The 18,884-nt window shown below is 38.6% G+C and overlaps 1 protein-coding gene across 7 annotated transcripts in view; it reads left to right on the top strand.

Moving 5' to 3' along the window:
- LOC149319486 (dystrophin-like) overlaps positions 1–18,884 on the top strand; it is a 1,434,671-nt gene that overhangs the window by 209,541 nt on the left and 1,206,246 nt on the right. The window contains exon 1 of one of the 7 annotated variants that reach the window (XM_089511813.1): positions 13,374–13,575. The exons of the other annotated variants lie outside the window; for them this stretch is intronic. Within the exon in view, the coding sequence (XP_089367939.1) occupies positions 13,548–13,575 (28 nt within the window). The 5' untranslated portion in view covers positions 13,374–13,547. Of the gene's footprint in view, positions 1–13,373; positions 13,576–18,884 lie in introns of those variants that run through there. 7 annotated transcript variants of the gene reach the window in all.

Here is an 18,884-nt window from a genome sequence, read left to right as displayed (position 1 = left end):
TCCTTCCCTGTTCATGAAGATATCATTCCTATTTCTAGCTTTTAAGGGATGCATACATCATAGTGGGCCAATTTAGGTGTCAATTAAAACTAGATTTTGCATGGGCAAGTTTGTCAGGAGAGGATCTGATCTTATAAACAATATAAGGAAGGGAGAGATGATTGGTTTCAATTTTTGTATTTTGTATTTTGCATTTTGCACAGTTCCCACTTTATAGATCAGTTGTGAACTGCAATATTCACATGTTCCAAAATTTTGCAATGACAAAATATTTGTCATTTGTGAAAGGTGCACAAAAACATATACTTGTGAAAATAAGTGTACAAACTATCATTAATGGAACAAACTACTTCAGAAAAAAATATATAGATGGGGTAAAGGTATGTACAAAAAGAGAGTGTGAGAAATGTTCACAAAACTAATGTACAAAATGTTTTAGTGTACAGATTGCAGAGAGATCAAGCTGAAACAAGGTCAGGACAATGAGAAATGGAGCAAATTTTTAACTCAAAAAATGTATCCATTCCTTGTGGGAACTGCATGAATATCAGGTTTGACCATGGATGATGAAGACCATCTTTGGCATCATGTCTATAAACATAATGTACGTCTTACACAATGACAATGCTTATACTAGTGTATGTCACTGATATACACTAATGTTTATCACTGATGTGGATTTACAATATTACTATCAAGCTGATCTGTTTAAGAGATGGAATACTCATGTCTTGGGGTTATATAATTACAGAAGGAGCAAGGATTTTTGTCGATACCAGCTACTATTATATTTCATAAAAATATTGTTGACATCATGAAATCTTCTAGAGCTTCCTTTATAAATGTAATGTTTCACATTTCTATGTGGAGAAGGAAACAAAAAGTAGGACATTATCTAGAAAAATGCCTACCTGAAGAAAGAAAATAATAATAATACAGGTATATTTTTTGTGATCCATCCCTTTGTTTTGCATAGTTCACCTCCTTGTAGGCAGTTGGGTTTTTATTTATTTATTTTTCTTTTTAAAAACATCATAATGTTTTCAATGACATATCGAATATGCAATAATAAATTCACAACAAAATAATGTTTTCATTTTTTCATTCTATTATAGATGAATGGAAACATATGTTTCCAATGTAAAGGTCACACATTACCTGCACTCTTTGAAAGATAATTTCAGTCACAAGTGTTTCTTATTTGCTAGTGTGTAATTGTCAGAAAGTTGAATATCACAGGGGTAGCAGGCAAATCCAGACTATACAATTTTAAACCTGTATGTGAAAATGTATAAAACAGTAGGATTTTTAAATGATACATACCTGCCAAAAAGCTTTCTACTGTAATGGCTAAAAGTTGTTGTTTCTGTTGTGTTGTGTGCCTTAAGTCATTTCAAACTTATAGTGAACCTAGCATGGGGTTTTCTTAGCAAGATTTGTTGAGAGTGAGGTTGCCTTTGCCTTCCTCTGAGACTGAGAAAGTGTGACTTGCCCAAAGTTATCTAGTGGGTTTCATGGCAACAACATTCAACAACAACACTTGCTTAACTAATATGTAGTTTTGAGAATATTCCCATATGGTAGCATACTGTAGCTATTGTAGGATATCTCTGCAAGTGACAATTCAGTTACAATAGTACACCAGTCACAGAACCTTTAGACTATATTAAATATTTTGTATCAGCCTATCTTTACAACAGCTCTAGAAGGCAGGTTTCCATTATCTGGGATGATTATAAGAAAATAGTAGCTTACTAATCAGAAGTGAGAATTGAGTTGAAAACTTTTTGGATCACTGTTGTGATCCAAATCCACCCCATTATCTTACATTGTTTGAATGCCAGATGCTTGTAGGGGGACATAATTTGCCCTCCCAGAAGGAGAGGGAAATAAAGAATGCCATCAGTGCTTTGCATTGAAGTGCAACAGAAAATGAAGTGTGCAGGTTAATAAATCACTCTCCTCCCACTTCCACTGTTAATTCATACATTTTTATGTGCCTTTCTCTATTATGGTTGGATGTTGCATCTGTTTTAAGTTCAGAAACGTTGCTAGCTCCTTTAAAGTTCAATCTAAAATCACTTCCATGGAAATGTCCAGATGTCACTCAAAATTATTACACTGCAAACGTTAAATACACAAATAAACCAAACCTGTCCTAGCAATTGGAGATTATCCAGTGTAATGAAGTAGTCTCCAAGACTACTTGGATAAGTGAAGTGGTTAAATCTACTCTTTGTACAGCACTGTATTTTAATTTCTGTTGCAAAATTCTAAAATAGATAGGTGCACAGTTCATTAATATCCCTCTCTGCTCTGACTTACATTTGCATTGCTTTTAGTTTTGTCTGTTTTATGGAGATTCATTTTTATACTCAGATCCTTAGCATATTTTTGTAATTATTTCCCTGTATTTAAGTCATTCTACATTTGCCGCATCACCATTTTCTGATCATCTTGACATTTATAATGTCAACTCTGTAGACTTCCATTAACCTCATTTTGCCATCAGTTTGATGTGCCAAACTCTAGTATAGGCCTGCATAGAAATCATTTAGCATTCATCATAGCATATGCAGTAATGTCTCATTAGACTTGAACTAACAGAATTTTGTCTTCATAATTTGCCATCATAATAACCAGGTCTTCACAGATTTAATGTGACAATCTTTTGCCTCTCTTCCTAAAGCTGTGTAATCATTGTGATCCTGGGAGAGTTCAAATGAAGTCAATGTAATTAAAAGGTAATTTCTTTAAGTACTCGCAGAATATGGGCATAAGTCAAAATAGTATCTTTTAAACCACATTCCTTGGTTAAGTATATGGAGGTGCCTTATTTTGAGTTAGACCATTGGCATATAGCCAGTACTGTCTATTTCTGCTGGCAGTAAAAATTCCAAATCTCCAGCAGACTCCTTTGCCAGCTCTGCTATCTGAGGTCTTTTCAATTGGAGATGCCATCTGATAAACCTTTTTTTTTTTTTTTTTGGTTTGGTCACTTAGAGCTCATCTGGAAGAGTTATTATTTTGGATTACAACTCTCCAAACCCCCAGTCAGCATGTCCAATGATCATGCTGGGTGGGGATTCTGGAATTTATAGTGCAAGCTTTCCAAGCTATGAACATTTTCTAACAGGATGTGTTACCTTTAGGGTATGATTGAGTTGAAGGCTGATTGTAGGATGTATAATTCTGGCAGGCCTATGCACCCCATCTGCTATAAGACAGTTAGAAATATCCCCCTTCTATTTGTAAAGATATGCATTTTAAATGATGGTTTAGTCTATTTATTGTATTGGTAGTGGTTTTACTGTTTTATTGAGTGTATTTATATGAAATTGTAGTTTTTTATCTTGTAATGTTGTTTCTATTGTTGTAATCCCACATCAATATGCAGGGAGAGGCAGGAAATATATTGTTGTTATTATTATTATTATTATTATTATTATTATTAGGTTCTATAACCAAGAGCCATGTGACCTGCTTAACAAAGGGTGGGCTTCACACTTAAGGGCTATCAAAGCCCAGTTCTCTCTTTGAAAACGCACTAAGGCTGTCCAGTCCAGGTCTTGAAATTGCCCATCATCAGGTAGTATGGAGGAAAAGAATGATTGACAATATTTGAAAAATTGGTTTCTTGAATTTTGAGGCATCTTGATGAGGAAAATTCTAGATGCATTGTCCCCCAACCTGTGATAAAATAAACTCACTTTACTCCCCTTTTCATTTGTTTGCCAATGTTTACACAACATGAACATGGTTCCAGAAATCTGACATTCACTGGCAAGAATTTGATTCCTGCACTGCTTTTTCCAGGATTGCAGCAGTGGTAAAGGAAGACAGATAAAATCTGATGGTTTCAGACATCCTATGCCTCTAGTGCCTTGCTTACGTCTCAGCCACAGCACTTTTTACCTTCTTTCTTTTACCATCATCATCTTCACTGATCTAATTATGCCAATATGATCCTAATCAGAATGCACTGTCTAGGGCTGACAAAGTGTAGTTTTGGAGCCCCATGGTATATCCAGGTTGTTTTTGCAAACCCAAACTCCACCAGACAATATTTTTTGGCAAAAAAAGGAGTGAATTACATCTTCTGGAAGCAGCAGGAATTCTGATCCCCCCTGTTAAATTATTTGTGGGGAGGGTCTGTTTTGTTTGACATAAACCTATTTTTTTAAAAAACCAGGCAGGTACTTCTGGCTGATTTCCTTCTGGGAGTGGGCATATTTGCCGGAAAACAATGTGTTAGACACATCAAAGTTGGCCAAACCTGTTTAAAAGCCGTATCAAGTCTGCCAAGATAAACTATGATTATGGCTCGATTTAGATGGGCCTTTGTGGTGACCCTGTCATGTGCTAGGGGTTGGCTGAGGACACACCGTCCATATTGGCTTCACCCCTAGCACGTGACGGGGGCATCAAAATGGCGGCGGCCTGTACACATGGGTGCTGCCATTTTGACGTGACGGACATGTAGCGTCCGCACGCTGTGTCACGCTTGCAATATCACGAGTGTGCCATTTGCACACTCGGACATCTCAAGTGCAACGCAAAAAGAACCCAGTTTTTGCAAGTTCTTTTTCCTCCAGCGGGAATCCTCGCCATTTGGTGGCTGAGGCTTCCTGTTGGCGGAAATGGAGGCGGAGGCAGACTGCCCTTTTTGGGCGGTCTGTATCCCTCCAATGCCAACTTTTTTGCCTGTAGTTTCTGCAGTGAAGGCCCAAACAAATAAGCCAAAATAAAACTGTTCAATCACTTGATTCTACTTTGGAGGTATGCTGTTTAAATGACACATGCATCTTAAAAGACCAGAAGATGTGCCAAAGCTGCACTCCAACCTTTAGCACACTTCCAAAGTCACCTGAAGCAGCTTTATTTTGGGCTGTCTGTTCATGCCCTGAGTCTGGATAAGCCCTTTCTTTATAGTGAAGGAACCTAGCCAGAGAGCTGGGGTGGGAATGAGTGTGTTTTTCAGGTCCAATGCACAAGTACATGCTTCTGCAGCCCATATAGCCGCTCTGAGAGCCATTAGGGCTGAAGGGCAGGGTATAAATGAATGAATGAATGAATAAATAAATAAATAAATAAAGCCTTATTAAATTTTTTTTTTTAAAAAAAGCACAATAGTTTGAAGATCTATACAGAGTAAAGAGAATCCGTGACACTTGCATGAAGCAGTGATAATATCATGTTTGTATTGGTAATTAAATCTGGAGGTGTGGCCCAATATTCTTATTAAACATCAAACTCTTTCATTATTGGTGTGTTTGGATACAAAGTTCAGTAGAAGACTGTATGCATCACTGAGAAACGCTTTGAAAAATCTGATTCTAATTTTGGAAGTTTCAGATATAGGAATATATGTTATGTAAGCTCTTTGTGGGTGGTCTCTTTTCTCATTAAATTTTTAATATGAAACATACCAGTCAAGAGTTCAGTTTTATCTCTGGTGTGAAGCTCTCCAACAAGTCTCTTATACACTCAAATAGGTTGTATTAGAGAAGGTTACAAATGCACATAAAGTCATTATTAGAATGCATTTCTTTTACCCTGCTGTATCTGAAAAAATAGCTGACCAAAGCTCTCCACATCCATTCTTGTTCAACCCCAATAATACTTTCCAGTGACAGAGATATGCATTACCCACTTACTACATTAAACAGAATCAGTTGGTGTCCTTAAAGCGCCTACCCCACCATAAGAGAAGAAGCTTTTAGTTCTTCTTCCAAGTGAGAACTCAAGTTTAATCAAAAGTAAATTCCACTGAAAGCCATGGAAACTACTTGAATATTGTTGCAGCCTGCCATTTGTTACATTACTAAGTAGGACTAGGAAGAATATTTTTAAAATATTGGGGAAATAGTCAAAAATATGTTTTCTGAGTGATGAGAAACCCTGATGAGAAGAGTTCTGAACTAACAAGAATCTTTACAGCTCAGGACATGTTCTGAGCAGTATATATATTTATTTGGAAGTAAACTGAGGGGTGGAACAGACCGGCCGAAAAGGGCAGATTGGGGCCACCCCAGAGCCGGTTGCTCTGGAGCTGTAGCAACCACACACCACAACCCCAATCTGCCCTGCAGCTGACCCAAATAGGTGGTGAAAAAATCTGCTCCTATTTGGGTCGGTAAAAAGCTGCCTTAAGAAGACCAGCCACAGCCACAGCGCAGCTTCTGGGTGCTCTGGCAGCATGCGATATGGAAATGACATACCACTGGATCATCCTGAAGCCACCTCCATGTGATTGGCTGGGTGACTTCTAGGTGGCTTCCGGGCAGTTTTCCATGCTCCAAAGTCACCCAGATGGCAGTTTAATTTACCAGTCTGTTTCGGCCCTGAGTTAAATTGAATGAGACATATTCTGAGGTAAATTCATATGAAATAGTTGTTGTGTGTCTTCAAGGTTTTTTTCCAATTTATGGTGACCCTATCACAGGGTTTTCTTGGCAAGATTTGTTAAGAGGAGGTTTGTCATTGCTTTCCCTGTGGCTGAGTGTATGTGACTCACCCAAGGTCCCCCAGTGAGTTTCAGGGCCATGTGGGAAATCGCACTCTGGTCTCAGTGTCATAGTCCAACAGTCAGACCACTACGCCATGCTGGATCATGGGATTGTATCCTTAAATAATTAGCCTGTTTGTTTCAGTTGTATTGGAAACTCCCTACAATCGTGAATAAATATTATTCATTATGGCTTTTTTATTACATTTACACTTCACTTTTAGAATGAGTTGTGTTGAACTTTGCCAGTGTTAACAGAACCATGTGTCTTCAGATTATTGTAAGCATACTTTTACAGATCTGTAGCATACCTTCTGCCCTGCTGCTATGGAGGAGATCAAGATAGTTTACACTAAAATGTGAGGGGCAGCCTTCTGGATGAGAATCATTGTGAGGTAGTGAATGAAGTATTGAATTGGGATTTGGGAGATACAGGTTAAAGTCCCTACTGACCTGTGTAATCCAGTGGCCTGTCATTCTCTTTTAGCCAAAACCAGCTCACATAATTTTTGTGAGGATTGTTGTTGTTGTATGCCTTCCAGTCATTTCCAGTTTAGGCAAACCTACCATGGTGTTTTCTTGGCAAGTTTCTTCAGGTTTTCCATTTACATCTTTGAGGCTGAGAGAGTGTGTCTTGCTCAAAGTCACCCAATGGCTGAACTGAAATTTGAACCCTGGTCTCCAGAGTCATAGTTCAACACTCAAACCACTATGGTGGAGAAAAGAAAAACTGTTTCAACAACTCATTAAAAGAAAAGCAGATAAATGTATATATAAATTAGAAGGGGAAAGGATATTTAAAAATATTCAAAAAATGTTGAAAATAATTTTATTTGTGTAGAGTAATTCTAAGTAGAATTTTCACAGCTTGGGGCTTATTCTGCACAAAAAATGAATGTGGTTGTTTTTGCAGAAAATAGCATTTTCTGTGCAGAAAATAATAATGCAAATAGTCTTTGAAAACTAGATGGTTTTGAAAGGCTTTCTCACCACTGGAAGAAAATTGCTAAAATTGCTAATTGCTTCTTTTGATAAGAAAATTAATGAAGAATTGCAAACTTAAATTAAGAGACATAGCTGTGTTAATCTTGAATATCAGTATGCAAAGGGATCTTGCAGCACCTTTGAAGCTAACTCTGTGAAAGAAATTATAGCATAAGCATCTGAGAAAGTATTATTATTATAATTATTATTAAACTTTATTTATATAGTGTTGTAGATTTACACACGCTGTACATACAACTAAAAAAACAATAAAAATGAAACCTGCCAATGGCGTACATTCTACAGGATAATAAGAAAATACATATAAAACAATAGATAATAATAAAAGATAGCATTAGACAAAATAAGCAAGCAACAGATTAAAAACATTGAATATCATATATCAAAGCAAATATCAAATAAGTTAGATATACTGTACTAAATACTAAACAGTCAGTATACCAAATAAATCTACAAAGTTTCTGCTACAACAACTTTCACACAGTTAGGGCCTAAGCAGATGGCCCAGAAGAAGCAGCCTCTGGCTACTCCAGCCCTGATCAGGCTGGGACTGTGGCGACTGCATGGCCTGCTCCTGAAGGGGGGTCCACAGCCAAAATCCCCAGCTGCACTAGCCAGGAATCAATCTAAGTCAACACCTTTTTAGGCCAGCTTTTCCCAAATGGATCAGCCTTGGCATAGCTTCTCGCAACTTTGAGGGCATGTGCCATCTAAATACCACACACCCAGAGTGGCCAGAAATCCTTGCTTTTGTAGCCAATGGGAAGGAACCTTGGGAATTCCAGCCTAGCAACATCTGAGGGGGCACGTATTCCCTATCCCTGCTTTACTGGATAATCCTATGTACAGCGCGCCTGTGCCATACGCGGGTGTGCCATACGTGGCCTTAAGCATACGTGCTCAAGCTGCAGGGCGCACGCGGGGCGGAAGGGGCGGCACGTCCCATTCAATTGAATGGGCGCGCGTGCCCGTTGCGCCCCGCGCGTTGCCGCGCCGCCGTGCACGAGCCCCATTGTTTCCAATGGGGCTCGAGCATAGGCGGAATTCGCCTTACGCGGCGGGATCCGGAACGGATCCCCCGTGTAAGGCGAGGACGAACTGTATTAGAAAAGACTAATAGACAAGTGTAAGTATATTGGAAAGCAAAAGCTGAATGGTAGAACTGTTTACAGCACATCTTGAACAGGATTACATCATTTTCTTTCGTCTTGCCTAATTAAAGTCAAAGTGATGAAGTGTTGATTCTAGGAAGCACATTTCCCCATCTGATTCACACTTTCAACATATGCAGTATGAAAAGCTTAGCTTTCCAGTTGATGGTTTGGTTAAAAGACTGTGTACAGGCTCTTGAGGTTTTAGAAACTGGCAACAGAAATGTTATCTGGTGAAACCTTTCTTCATTTTTCACAAGTGAGGTTGCATGTAATAAGCAATTCTTTTACTTAGGATGTGCATTTTCCCAACCTCTTTTGCCCTCAAATTCTCAAAGCATTGCTACTGTCACTCTCTGCTCTCTTGACACTGTGCTTCAAATTACTTTCAACATCAGTTCATGACTTTTGGACTCTGTGGGTTGCAAATTAATCCTTTATAGACAGCTGAGATACTCCACTCACTGAGTGTTTGTCAGGAATTAATTTGGCTACCAGTGTGGAAAATGATGGGGTTCCAAATGAGAAAGGATTGTATTAAAATATAGTGTTAACTCTTTGTATTTAGATATTTAACCAAGTAAATATATATTAATTTTAATTAAATGTGGTTAACCATACTAAAATGTGACACAAACTGAAACATGGTGGTAAAATTAAAAGCAGTCTGGAAATAAATTCTGATCATCTTGGAAAAATCCCAGTGGAAATAAGGGCCTGCTGTAAGTTCTTGTCTTTTTCTTCATTTCCTTGGGAGATCATTTCATGGTTGTTCACAGCACTTAGAAATTGCATATTCAACAAGTTCTGTTGCAGGACAGTTGCACAAAATCAAACCTTATGAGTTTTTTTTTCTAGGTATAGTAATATTCAACTAATTACTTACTCTCAGAAATCCAATATAAAGAAGCAGGGAACTCCTATCCAACATTTACGATGGACTGTAATAAGTCTGGTATTCTGAGCCAAGCAAAACACAGAATGCTCCATCTAGCTTGCTACTGCCAGGCAGTGGCTGACCTATGTTTCAGACAGAGATCTTTCCCAACGCTACCTGAAGAAGGGGGAGTGAATACATTTAAAAATATTAATAGCTAGGGTCTTTTTTTCTTGAATAATACTGAAAACTGCTTCCTTATCACTAAGCCACTGGATGAGAAATATTGAATAACAGCTTTGTACTAGTTCCAGTTTGGCAGAAACATAGGCTTTGCAACAATGCATATATTACACGAGGCTTTATTTTCCATTTTAACCTGTGTTTATCTCTCCATTGTTGGATTTCATTAAGAAACAGCAAGGATCCCTAATTCCTATGCAAATGAACAGAAATAGTAGCAGGGGGGGTTGAAGCAAAGGAGCTTGCTATTCTGAAAGCCTAGGAGGACCACGGTGGATAGGACAAGCCATAGAATTGTGTAACAATTGCTCTGCAGTCAAAATGGTTAAAGGGAAATAATGAAAAAGAAAGAGCGTAGGAATTTCTGTCATTCACAGTGGCATTATGGACTTCACTATTGTCAATAATTTTCAGCCCCCCATAGAGAAATAATTTACATGGGGCAAAAAAGGTATGGTATGTACAGCAAGGAAACAAGAAGCCAGTAGGATTTGGCAGCTTTCCTGTTCTCGTTGTTGTTTAATTCAAACAACTACTAGGAAGCACATTTGTAATGGAGCTGTATCAAGCCACCAAACACCTATTTCTCATTGTTTCTCTGGAGTCGAATGGTAAATTGAAGGTGAAATTAAACAAGTGTTTTCACACCTTCTCTATGAAATAAGTGTAATAGATACTATGTGGTGATATTTTCTGATAGAGCTACATGGTCATGAGTGTGGTAAAATTTGTATTCACCACACAGTTGCCACGGCATTGTAGGTTGAAATTAAATCCCTAGAGTTGGTAATTCCTACTCATTCCTAGTATTACCTCATGCCTGAGAAGCCTCACTTCCAATGCATTTGCAAGGGAGGCCATGTTGCACTGAACCTGCATGAGCTGGCATTGTTGCTATCCCAGACCTGACTGAGGAACTGCTTGGCACAGGCCTGGAGTGAAGACTTGTGTTGGCTATATCATCATGAGACTTGGAGATGAGATTTGGCATGAATCGTGCACCAGAACTCACTCAAAGTCTCGCAAGACTTCTAATCTCCAAAGACTGCACTGGATTTCATGCAGGCCTATATATAGGCCTGCATGCCACGTGATTAGCCATTTTCAACCAGATCTTCAGTGTGACCTACCCTACCTCCCTTGTATCAGCATGTTTCCGTTTGAATCCTCAGGCTGTAGCTGGTTGCCTATAGCGGCCAAAGAGGAAATTTTACATTGAGTCTCCATTCCTTTCCTTTGAATGGGCCACTTCATATGAGCCTTGTGGGTAGATGAACAGCTATTCTTCACTTTGCCACCCATGAATAGACTTCTCATTCTGCTTGGTCACAATTGGCAAGAATGAAAGGAAATACAGGATATTGAGCATAAGTTAAATTGGGAGGAGGGATGCCCTGGGATTGTTGGATGGATAATCTGCAGTTTGGGCATCGGTAGTGTCTCTGTAATTGAGAGGACCTTTTGCTCCCCACACCAATTAGAAATTATGGCAAGCCTTACCACCTAAATTACCAGACGCTTGTTGCATATGGTGCTGTTGAGTATAGGTTGCACTGGAAAAAATGTAGCCTGGTGTCCCCTTCTTCCCTTTCACTATGCATGCTATCCAGAGGGGAATTGTATATGAATATAGCAAACTAATATACATTATTAAAGTTGTGGAACATAACCCACAACCTTATGTCCAGCCACTGTGTTTTGGTGCAACTGCCCTGCCGCTCATCTCTTTCACTGCACTTTGCTCAGGGAAAGAGGTCCTACTACATTTAACTTTTATCTCTGTGCAATGTGACTTTTTTATTTTTCCTAGCATGAACAGGGAATTTTTTTCCCAGTAAGAAAAACACAGATAAGCTTCTGGAATATTTCTTTACATGCATTCTTTGGAAAGGTTACCTCAATCGAATTTGAGAATTTAACTGAAGCTTTCCTTAATCTAATTTGCTAATTTCTTGAATCTAATCTGGGAGCAAATCCATACAAATTCTTTTCTCCACCCATTCTGCTTATGCTGCCTCATTAATACAGATTGACTTCGTAGATTTAAGAGTGCTGAGCCAATGTCAAGGTTCCACTGCATGTCTAGACACTTGTGAAGACATTTTGCTGCTTGTCTACCAGTCATGCAGTTCATGTTGCATGGTATCCAAGGCCAGCTTCATGAAACAGAGAATTCTGCTATCACCTCTTTCCATTCCCTGGCAGAAAAAGAAAAAATCCTTGTAAAGGAAGTTAAATGTCAACACAGTCACATTATGCTGTGACAATTATTACTTAATTTGTTCAAAATGTATTAACTTGTTTATCTATGAAATAATGGAAATGGACAAACTAACAATATTACTGAGAGATGGCAACGCTGAACAATTTAACAAAGACTGGGCTTTGGTAATAAAGTACTTATTTAAAGAAAAAGGAGAAAAAAAGTATAATTGCCTTTAAGGATTAGAAATAGTAAGCAAAAATTTTGTCTTTATTTTTTTATTTCTAGATACGCATATACTATAAAAGTAAAAATGAATATGTGAATACTCTATACTGTAAATAAAAGATTAGGAGCATGTGTTAAAAATAATGAATTTAAAGAAGAAATATTATAATAATAATGAAATAGCAATATAGAAAAAGGAAAAATCAGAAAGTCAAAGTTCCTGTTTATATTAAAATATAATATCGAAGGTAAAGGAAGGGAAGTATATTTTAGTTAAATGTTTAGAAATAAGTTTGTATGTATATCCGTTTGTAATATTTTTGGATGTCTTTTTATGTATTTTAACAATAAAATATTAAAAAATGTATTAACTTGTTTGAAAATCTGCAAATGCATCAGATTTGCTTGTTTTGTTTCAGTTTGTTATCTTGAGATGCATTTCAAAAGTTGGGACAGTAAGTTTTTGAACTGAGAATCTTTCCTGAATGGTGCGGTTAGATTAGATAACCACTGAGTCTCCTTTTAGCTCTGACACTCTTATGATAGCTAAGTATGAATGCAGCTATGTGCTGGGGTGGGTAGGGCAGCCCTGAAACCTGCAAAGAAAAAGTTGCGAATAGAACAGCAACATGCAAAATAAATGACAGAAGAAATGAAATTCAAATGAACACTTACTAGATGCTGATGGCTTGGAACCCATAATTATTATTGGAAAGTTTTCATCTCCCTCCCCCCACCCCCTGCCACCCAGCATGCAAAGGTTTCCCATCTTCAAGTTAAACACAATCTGTTCTTCAGGGCATGCTGAGTAATTTACAAGAGAAGAAGTGCAGTGTGTACTGTGGAGTTGTTTTGAATGATATCAGGAAAGCTGCTGCACATCACTATAATCCATTATACATGCCATCTGTAAACAGAGCCTTATATGTAGAGTTCATCAGCTGCCCTATTATGGGAAGCCAACTTGTTCTGAGGGAAGCGTGTGCTCTTGCTTCTGCGCAGGTCCTGGAATTTGAAACATCTAGGGGCCTCAACAGAACCCTGGCATCAGTTACTTTGTCAGCTTAGTGGAAGTTAGAATCGCTTTTTCCCTTACAGGATCCATATCTGAAAAACAGCTGATGCACTGTTGAAATTAACAACAGAAATTTAAGGAGATGGGTGGAATTTTTTTTTGAAATGCTGTGGTTTGCCCTTCAGTCTGTGGCAGGCAGCATTATTCTCATTTTATTTTTGTCTTTTTAAAAATGTCATTGAAATAGTGGCATTGGATCACAGTACTCTAAAACGTTCCTTCCTCAGTATTTGCCTTTTCCTTCATTTGATGCTTACATGCTGTGGTATGAGGAAGAGGAAGAATGTAAGTACAAGCAGTCCAAAATGCTTTATTACTTTCTTCACTCTGACATCTCTGCTGAAGTCACTGGGAAGCTCCTTTATCAGTATGCATTCTTGAATATTTTCTTTTGGTGATGTCAAGGTAGAGTGCCAGAAGGCAAGAACTAATGCCTATGTTTAATTCTTGCTGGAATTGTTACATTTAAGTAGAAAGTCATTGAAATAAAGTGCTGTTGTATGAAAGAGAACACACAGCAATTCTGAGATCTTATATTTATAAAGGTTCCTAGGGCAGGGTAGCAAAGTGACTTGGATAAAAATATATGTTTTTACTGTTACTTTAATAGTCTAGACAAAGTTCAAAGGACTAATCAGCTGTTTGAAATATAACAGCAAATATTGTTTTGTATTGCCACCACTGCAAAAAATAAATAAATGCTAAGGTGTTTTTGTTGTTGTTGTTGAAGAGTTAATCCAAATAAGCTTGATATTTTCTTTTTTAAGATTGCAGAAAGACAACATTGTTGATATTGTGTGTGTGTGTGTGTGTGCGCGCAGGCGCGTGCATGCGTGCATATACAGACTCATTACCTTTTCTATATTTAGAAGGGGAATTCATTGTATGATGGGATGAGCATTCTGGCTTTAAGATTGCATGTGTATTTCTTCTCCCTTTTCTAAAAAAAGTTGACCTGAAAGAATCACAAACTATTTAACAAGCTCAAGGTCCTGCCCTCTCTTTCACCTTTTCAGGTGCTTAACCAGGCTGGCAACAAAAATAGGAGGTTTTTTATTATTACTATTTAAGTTTGGAGAGGAGTATAATATGTTTGGGCTGCAGTTAGCTTGGTGGATCACAACAATTCAAGCAGGCTTACATCAAAGTTCTAATGTACCTTTTCCTTAAATTGTCTTTGTGTGTGTGTGTGTTGTTATACAAATGCTTCTGGCAAAGTGGTACTTGAAGTATAATATATGTGCTACATGCCATACAGTCTTGAAAACACAACCTATCCTTTGTGGCTTTATAGATTAAAGATGAGATGAATTTGGTCTTAACAGGTATTTCTGTCTCGTAAAACATTGAAGGTTCAGGCTTGTGGTAGGATGTCACATCACTGACACATATGTTATTCCTGTCAGATCACATGGAATGGTTTTGCACATACTTATATAAAGTGCTGCCCACATGAAACAATATAGGTCAAGAGAAGAGGAGCTCCACTTTCCTGAACATCTTGGTGATTTCTCTAGGTACAGCTGTTTGGCCTCATTGGTAGAAGAAGAAGGTCATATGTTTAAATGCTGCATTATGCTCTGTTGTCTGTGTTGAGGTGATTATGTAGAAGAAAGTGTTTTGCACCATAGGCGAGTGATATATTTTATTTATTTATTTATTTATTTATTTATTTATTTATTTATTCATTCATTCATTCATTCATTCATTCATTTCATTTATATGCTGCCTTTCTCACTGGAGGGACCCAAGGTGGCTCACAGATAAAACATATGAAATCTCAGTAAAAGTCAAAACAATTAAATCATCTACATCCAGTATAAAATCACATAAAATATGCAAAAGTTACAAACAAACTAAAAAACTCCTGCTCCATAAAAACTGCCATGCTATGCCTTATATAAAAAATGCCTGCCTGCTTGCCGGTGAAAGGCCAGCAGGGAGATGGCCAGCCTAGCCTCCAGAGGAAGGGCACTCATTTTTTTAAGTAGCTGGTTCCATTCCTTGTTGTTAAATAGGTAGAATTACTTTTTAAAATTGTCACGATATTGGAACCAATTGTTTTTAGGCCTTGAAATTACAAGTGTAATAACTTTATAAAAATAACTTTACAATGCAAAATAATTTGCATTGTCAAATTAGTGTGAAATCTGTGTATCTACCCTCTTCTGGGCCAGTCATCCTGCCTCACTGGTAACATTTGTGTAGCTATGATGGAGTACCACCTGCACTTAGAATACTTCATAGCTTCTGGATATTTGTTTCAATTTTCTTTGCTCCTGGAAGAAAATCTGGTGCCATTTAAATATGCCATGGTATACCAAGATTTACTATATAGTATGTTCCTTATTTGAGTTGCTGAGCTTTAATTTTACTGTGACCTCCTCAGGGTCAAAGCCACATATCTGCATAGGCCTGCTCAGTGTAGCTCTTTTTTATTCTGTACATATTGCAAAGCAATTCACAACAATGTATAGAATTCTTTTTTTTTAAAAAAAAAGAATATTAATTTAAGATTGTTATAGCTTTCACCTTAGAATAATTTATCTAGGATATTCAGACTGCTTTACTATTTATGTAACATAATAGAACTCAACTTTGCTTTCAGTTGTTACTCAAAGAGTTTCTACAAGGTGAACCAAAAGTGAAAGAAAGCATCAGAGGGTATGAGAAAAATCCTCAAAGGGCCAGTCTACACAAAGAAAATTATCCTGGTAGAATGCAAGTAGAATATGATCTGGCGTGATTCAAACATATTAGCATATTAGTCCCTCTGTGTGTGTGTGTGTGTGAGAGAGAGAGAGAGAGAGAGGGGGGGGGGCTCACAAACACAGAAGAAAAAAGTTTTACATTTGTTCTGTATTATGCTGAAGAATATGCATTATTGATTGTGTGGACATCCTTTTCGAATGGCTTCCCATGGCAGAGGGCAGGCGGATGAATAAGCAGATGCCCCTTATTGCTAACAGCTGTCTTTTCTTTTAGGTACATATAGGGTTTGCTTAATCTCCTTGACAGTTTGCAGCAATTTTTATTTTTTATTTTTTTCAGACTGGAACTGGCTTTTTGAAACTGTTTTTTTTCCTCCTGCATTCTGAGGGCAAAGGGCATTTATATGGTTAAAGGTCTCTTGGAGAAAATACACAAATGTTCCTTCCCTCCCTTGCATAGGTAGAAAGAGGCTGGAGTTCAGCATCACTTCTCTCTTCCCCCAGTTATTAACTCTTCCTCATCTCACTCACTGCCCAAGATATTGTCCTCAGTTGTTCCAGATTTCAAGCAGGGATGGGGCAGGAGGGGGAGAAAGAGAGTAATTAAACTTCTGTCTTCAGGAAACTTTACAGGATAGAATAACCAAAGGGATGCAAACAGTAGGTGATCAGGAAAAAGTACAATTATGACATCTAGAAAGGGAAGAGACAGAGATACATGACAACAGAAGATGTCTTTCCACATCATTTGACTGACAAACAAAAAATATTAATGGTGCTATGTGTGGGCAACAGAAATTGCACACATGCGAACAGGTAAAAATGAGCTCAGAAAAACTGCAGATGATAGGAGCTGATTCGAAGGTGCAAAAATCCCCAACTATTTGCATAAAATACACATGGCCCTAAGTTTTGGTACATTAAGAGACTATTCTACTATCGCTTTTCTGTCCTGAGATCTCATTGACGCTTTCTTACTTTAGGACCCAAAAACAGAGGTTCTAACAGAATTAACAATTCTGTTATGAAAGCTACTGAAAAAAAGCAAGGTCGATTTTAACCAAGGACGATGAATGTTGATTTCTCCATGTCCTGACAAATGTTGAGAACAAAGAAGTAGTTTTTCATCCTGTATTTTCAAGACATTTGGGAACACACACACCCCTGCCACCGCCCATTATGGAAAACTGTGCAGCTTTTCTACAAAAAGTTGTCTAGCTTCCCTGGAAAACCACACATTTTTAAGGAAGTCATGCAGCTCCTCTTGAACTGCACAGCCTATCCCAAAAATGTGTTTCATGCAGCCGTATGTATGCTTTGTGAAAGATAACTTTTTTATGTATGTTGTAGTTAGCTGCTCTCAAGTTGGTTCCAACTCATAGCAACCCTGTGGATGAGACATCTCCAAGAATCCTTATCCTTCACCTCCTTGCCCAGATCCTGCAAGCTCAAATCTAAAAATGGTCGCCCGACTCGGCGGGCAGACTGTTTTGCTGCTAGAAGCGGCTGGAACTACAAGCCCCAGTGTGCACTGGGGCTTGCTCCGGCTCCCTATTGGTGCGCGGAGTGGATGGGGCGGTCCCATCGCTCCGCGACGCTCTGGGAGCCGGGCTCGTTGGTGCGGAGCTTCCGGTCCTCCAGGGCTGCCCATTGGTTGGGTGGCCTTGGAGGAGGGGCTCCGCACAGCATGAAATATGGGCGGGGCCTAGGCCTATCTAAGGCCACGTTGCCGTCCCCAGCCCTCAGTTGGCGCTTGGCTTTGAGCAGAGCGGAGACAAGCTGAGGAAGGGAGAAAGACTTTGAGCTTCTCCCGCCCGCCCAGTGCTGTTTTGTGGGTGTTTTTTCGTCACAACTTTGGCGGCAGCATAGGCCAGGATCTGCACGTTGTTGTACCAGGGCTATGGAGCTCTGGTTTGGGAGTCAATAGGTACCTGGGGGCGAATAGGGCAGGTGTTTGGCCATTGCGGGGGCCAGAACGCGGGAGCGCCTCCCGGTGACTAGGGGCTTAGTGAATTTGTGAATGCAAGACAATGTTTGAAGTCAAGTTGTGTTCCTTAGCCCCTAGGTCATCCCAAGCACCTGGTGGGTGCCAGGTTTGGATAATCAGACAACATTGGGTTGTTTGATTTCACAGATCCTGACCTTATGCTTTGTGCCAACCCTACCAATTATTTGCAAATAAAGTTGTGGCCTTACTTCCAACCTGTTGAATTGTGGTTATTTGACAGCAACATCTGAGGCAATCCATCTGGTTTGTGGTCTTCATCTCTGTCTTCTACCCTCTACCCTTCCTAGCATTATTGTTTTTTCTAGTGATCTGTGCCTTCTCATTATGTGGCCAAAGTACAATATTCTCAACTTGGTCATCTTAGCTTCCAAGGAGAGCTCTGTTCTGATCTGTTTAAGAACCCATTTGTTTGTCTTCTTGGCTGTACATGGTATCCTAAGTACTCTTCTCCAGCACCACATTTCAAATGAGTTTATTTTCTTTTTGACTGCTTCCTTCACTGTCCAGCTCTCGCATCCATACATGGTAACTGGGAATACAATTACTTTAGTGCTCAGTTGTATGTCTTTTCTCTTCAGTATCTTTTCCAGTTCTTTCATAGCTGCCCTTCTCATTCCAAGTGTTTCTCTTATTTCTTGACTACAGTCTCCATTCTGGTCAGTGTTTGATCCTAGATATGGGAATTCTTAGACTATGTAAATTTCCTCATTATCTAGATTGAATTTGTATATTTCTTCTGTGATCATTATTTTTGTTTTCTTTATGTTCAGCATCAGACCTGCGTTTGCACTTTCATCTTTGACCTTCCTTATTATTATGGTGTTGTCTGCATCTTAGGTTGTTAATGTTGCTCCTCTTATCTTCACCCCTCCTTT

The sequence above is a fragment of the Sceloporus occidentalis genome, unplaced genomic scaffold (assembly GCF_023333645.1).
Source record: "Sceloporus occidentalis isolate IW3139 unplaced genomic scaffold, rSceOcc1.0.p SCAF_2, whole genome shotgun sequence".
NCBI lineage: Eukaryota > Metazoa > Chordata > Lepidosauria > Squamata > Phrynosomatidae > Sceloporus > Sceloporus occidentalis.
The sequence above is the reverse complement of the archived record's forward strand: the minus strand, read 5'-3'. Positions and strand labels throughout refer to the sequence as shown.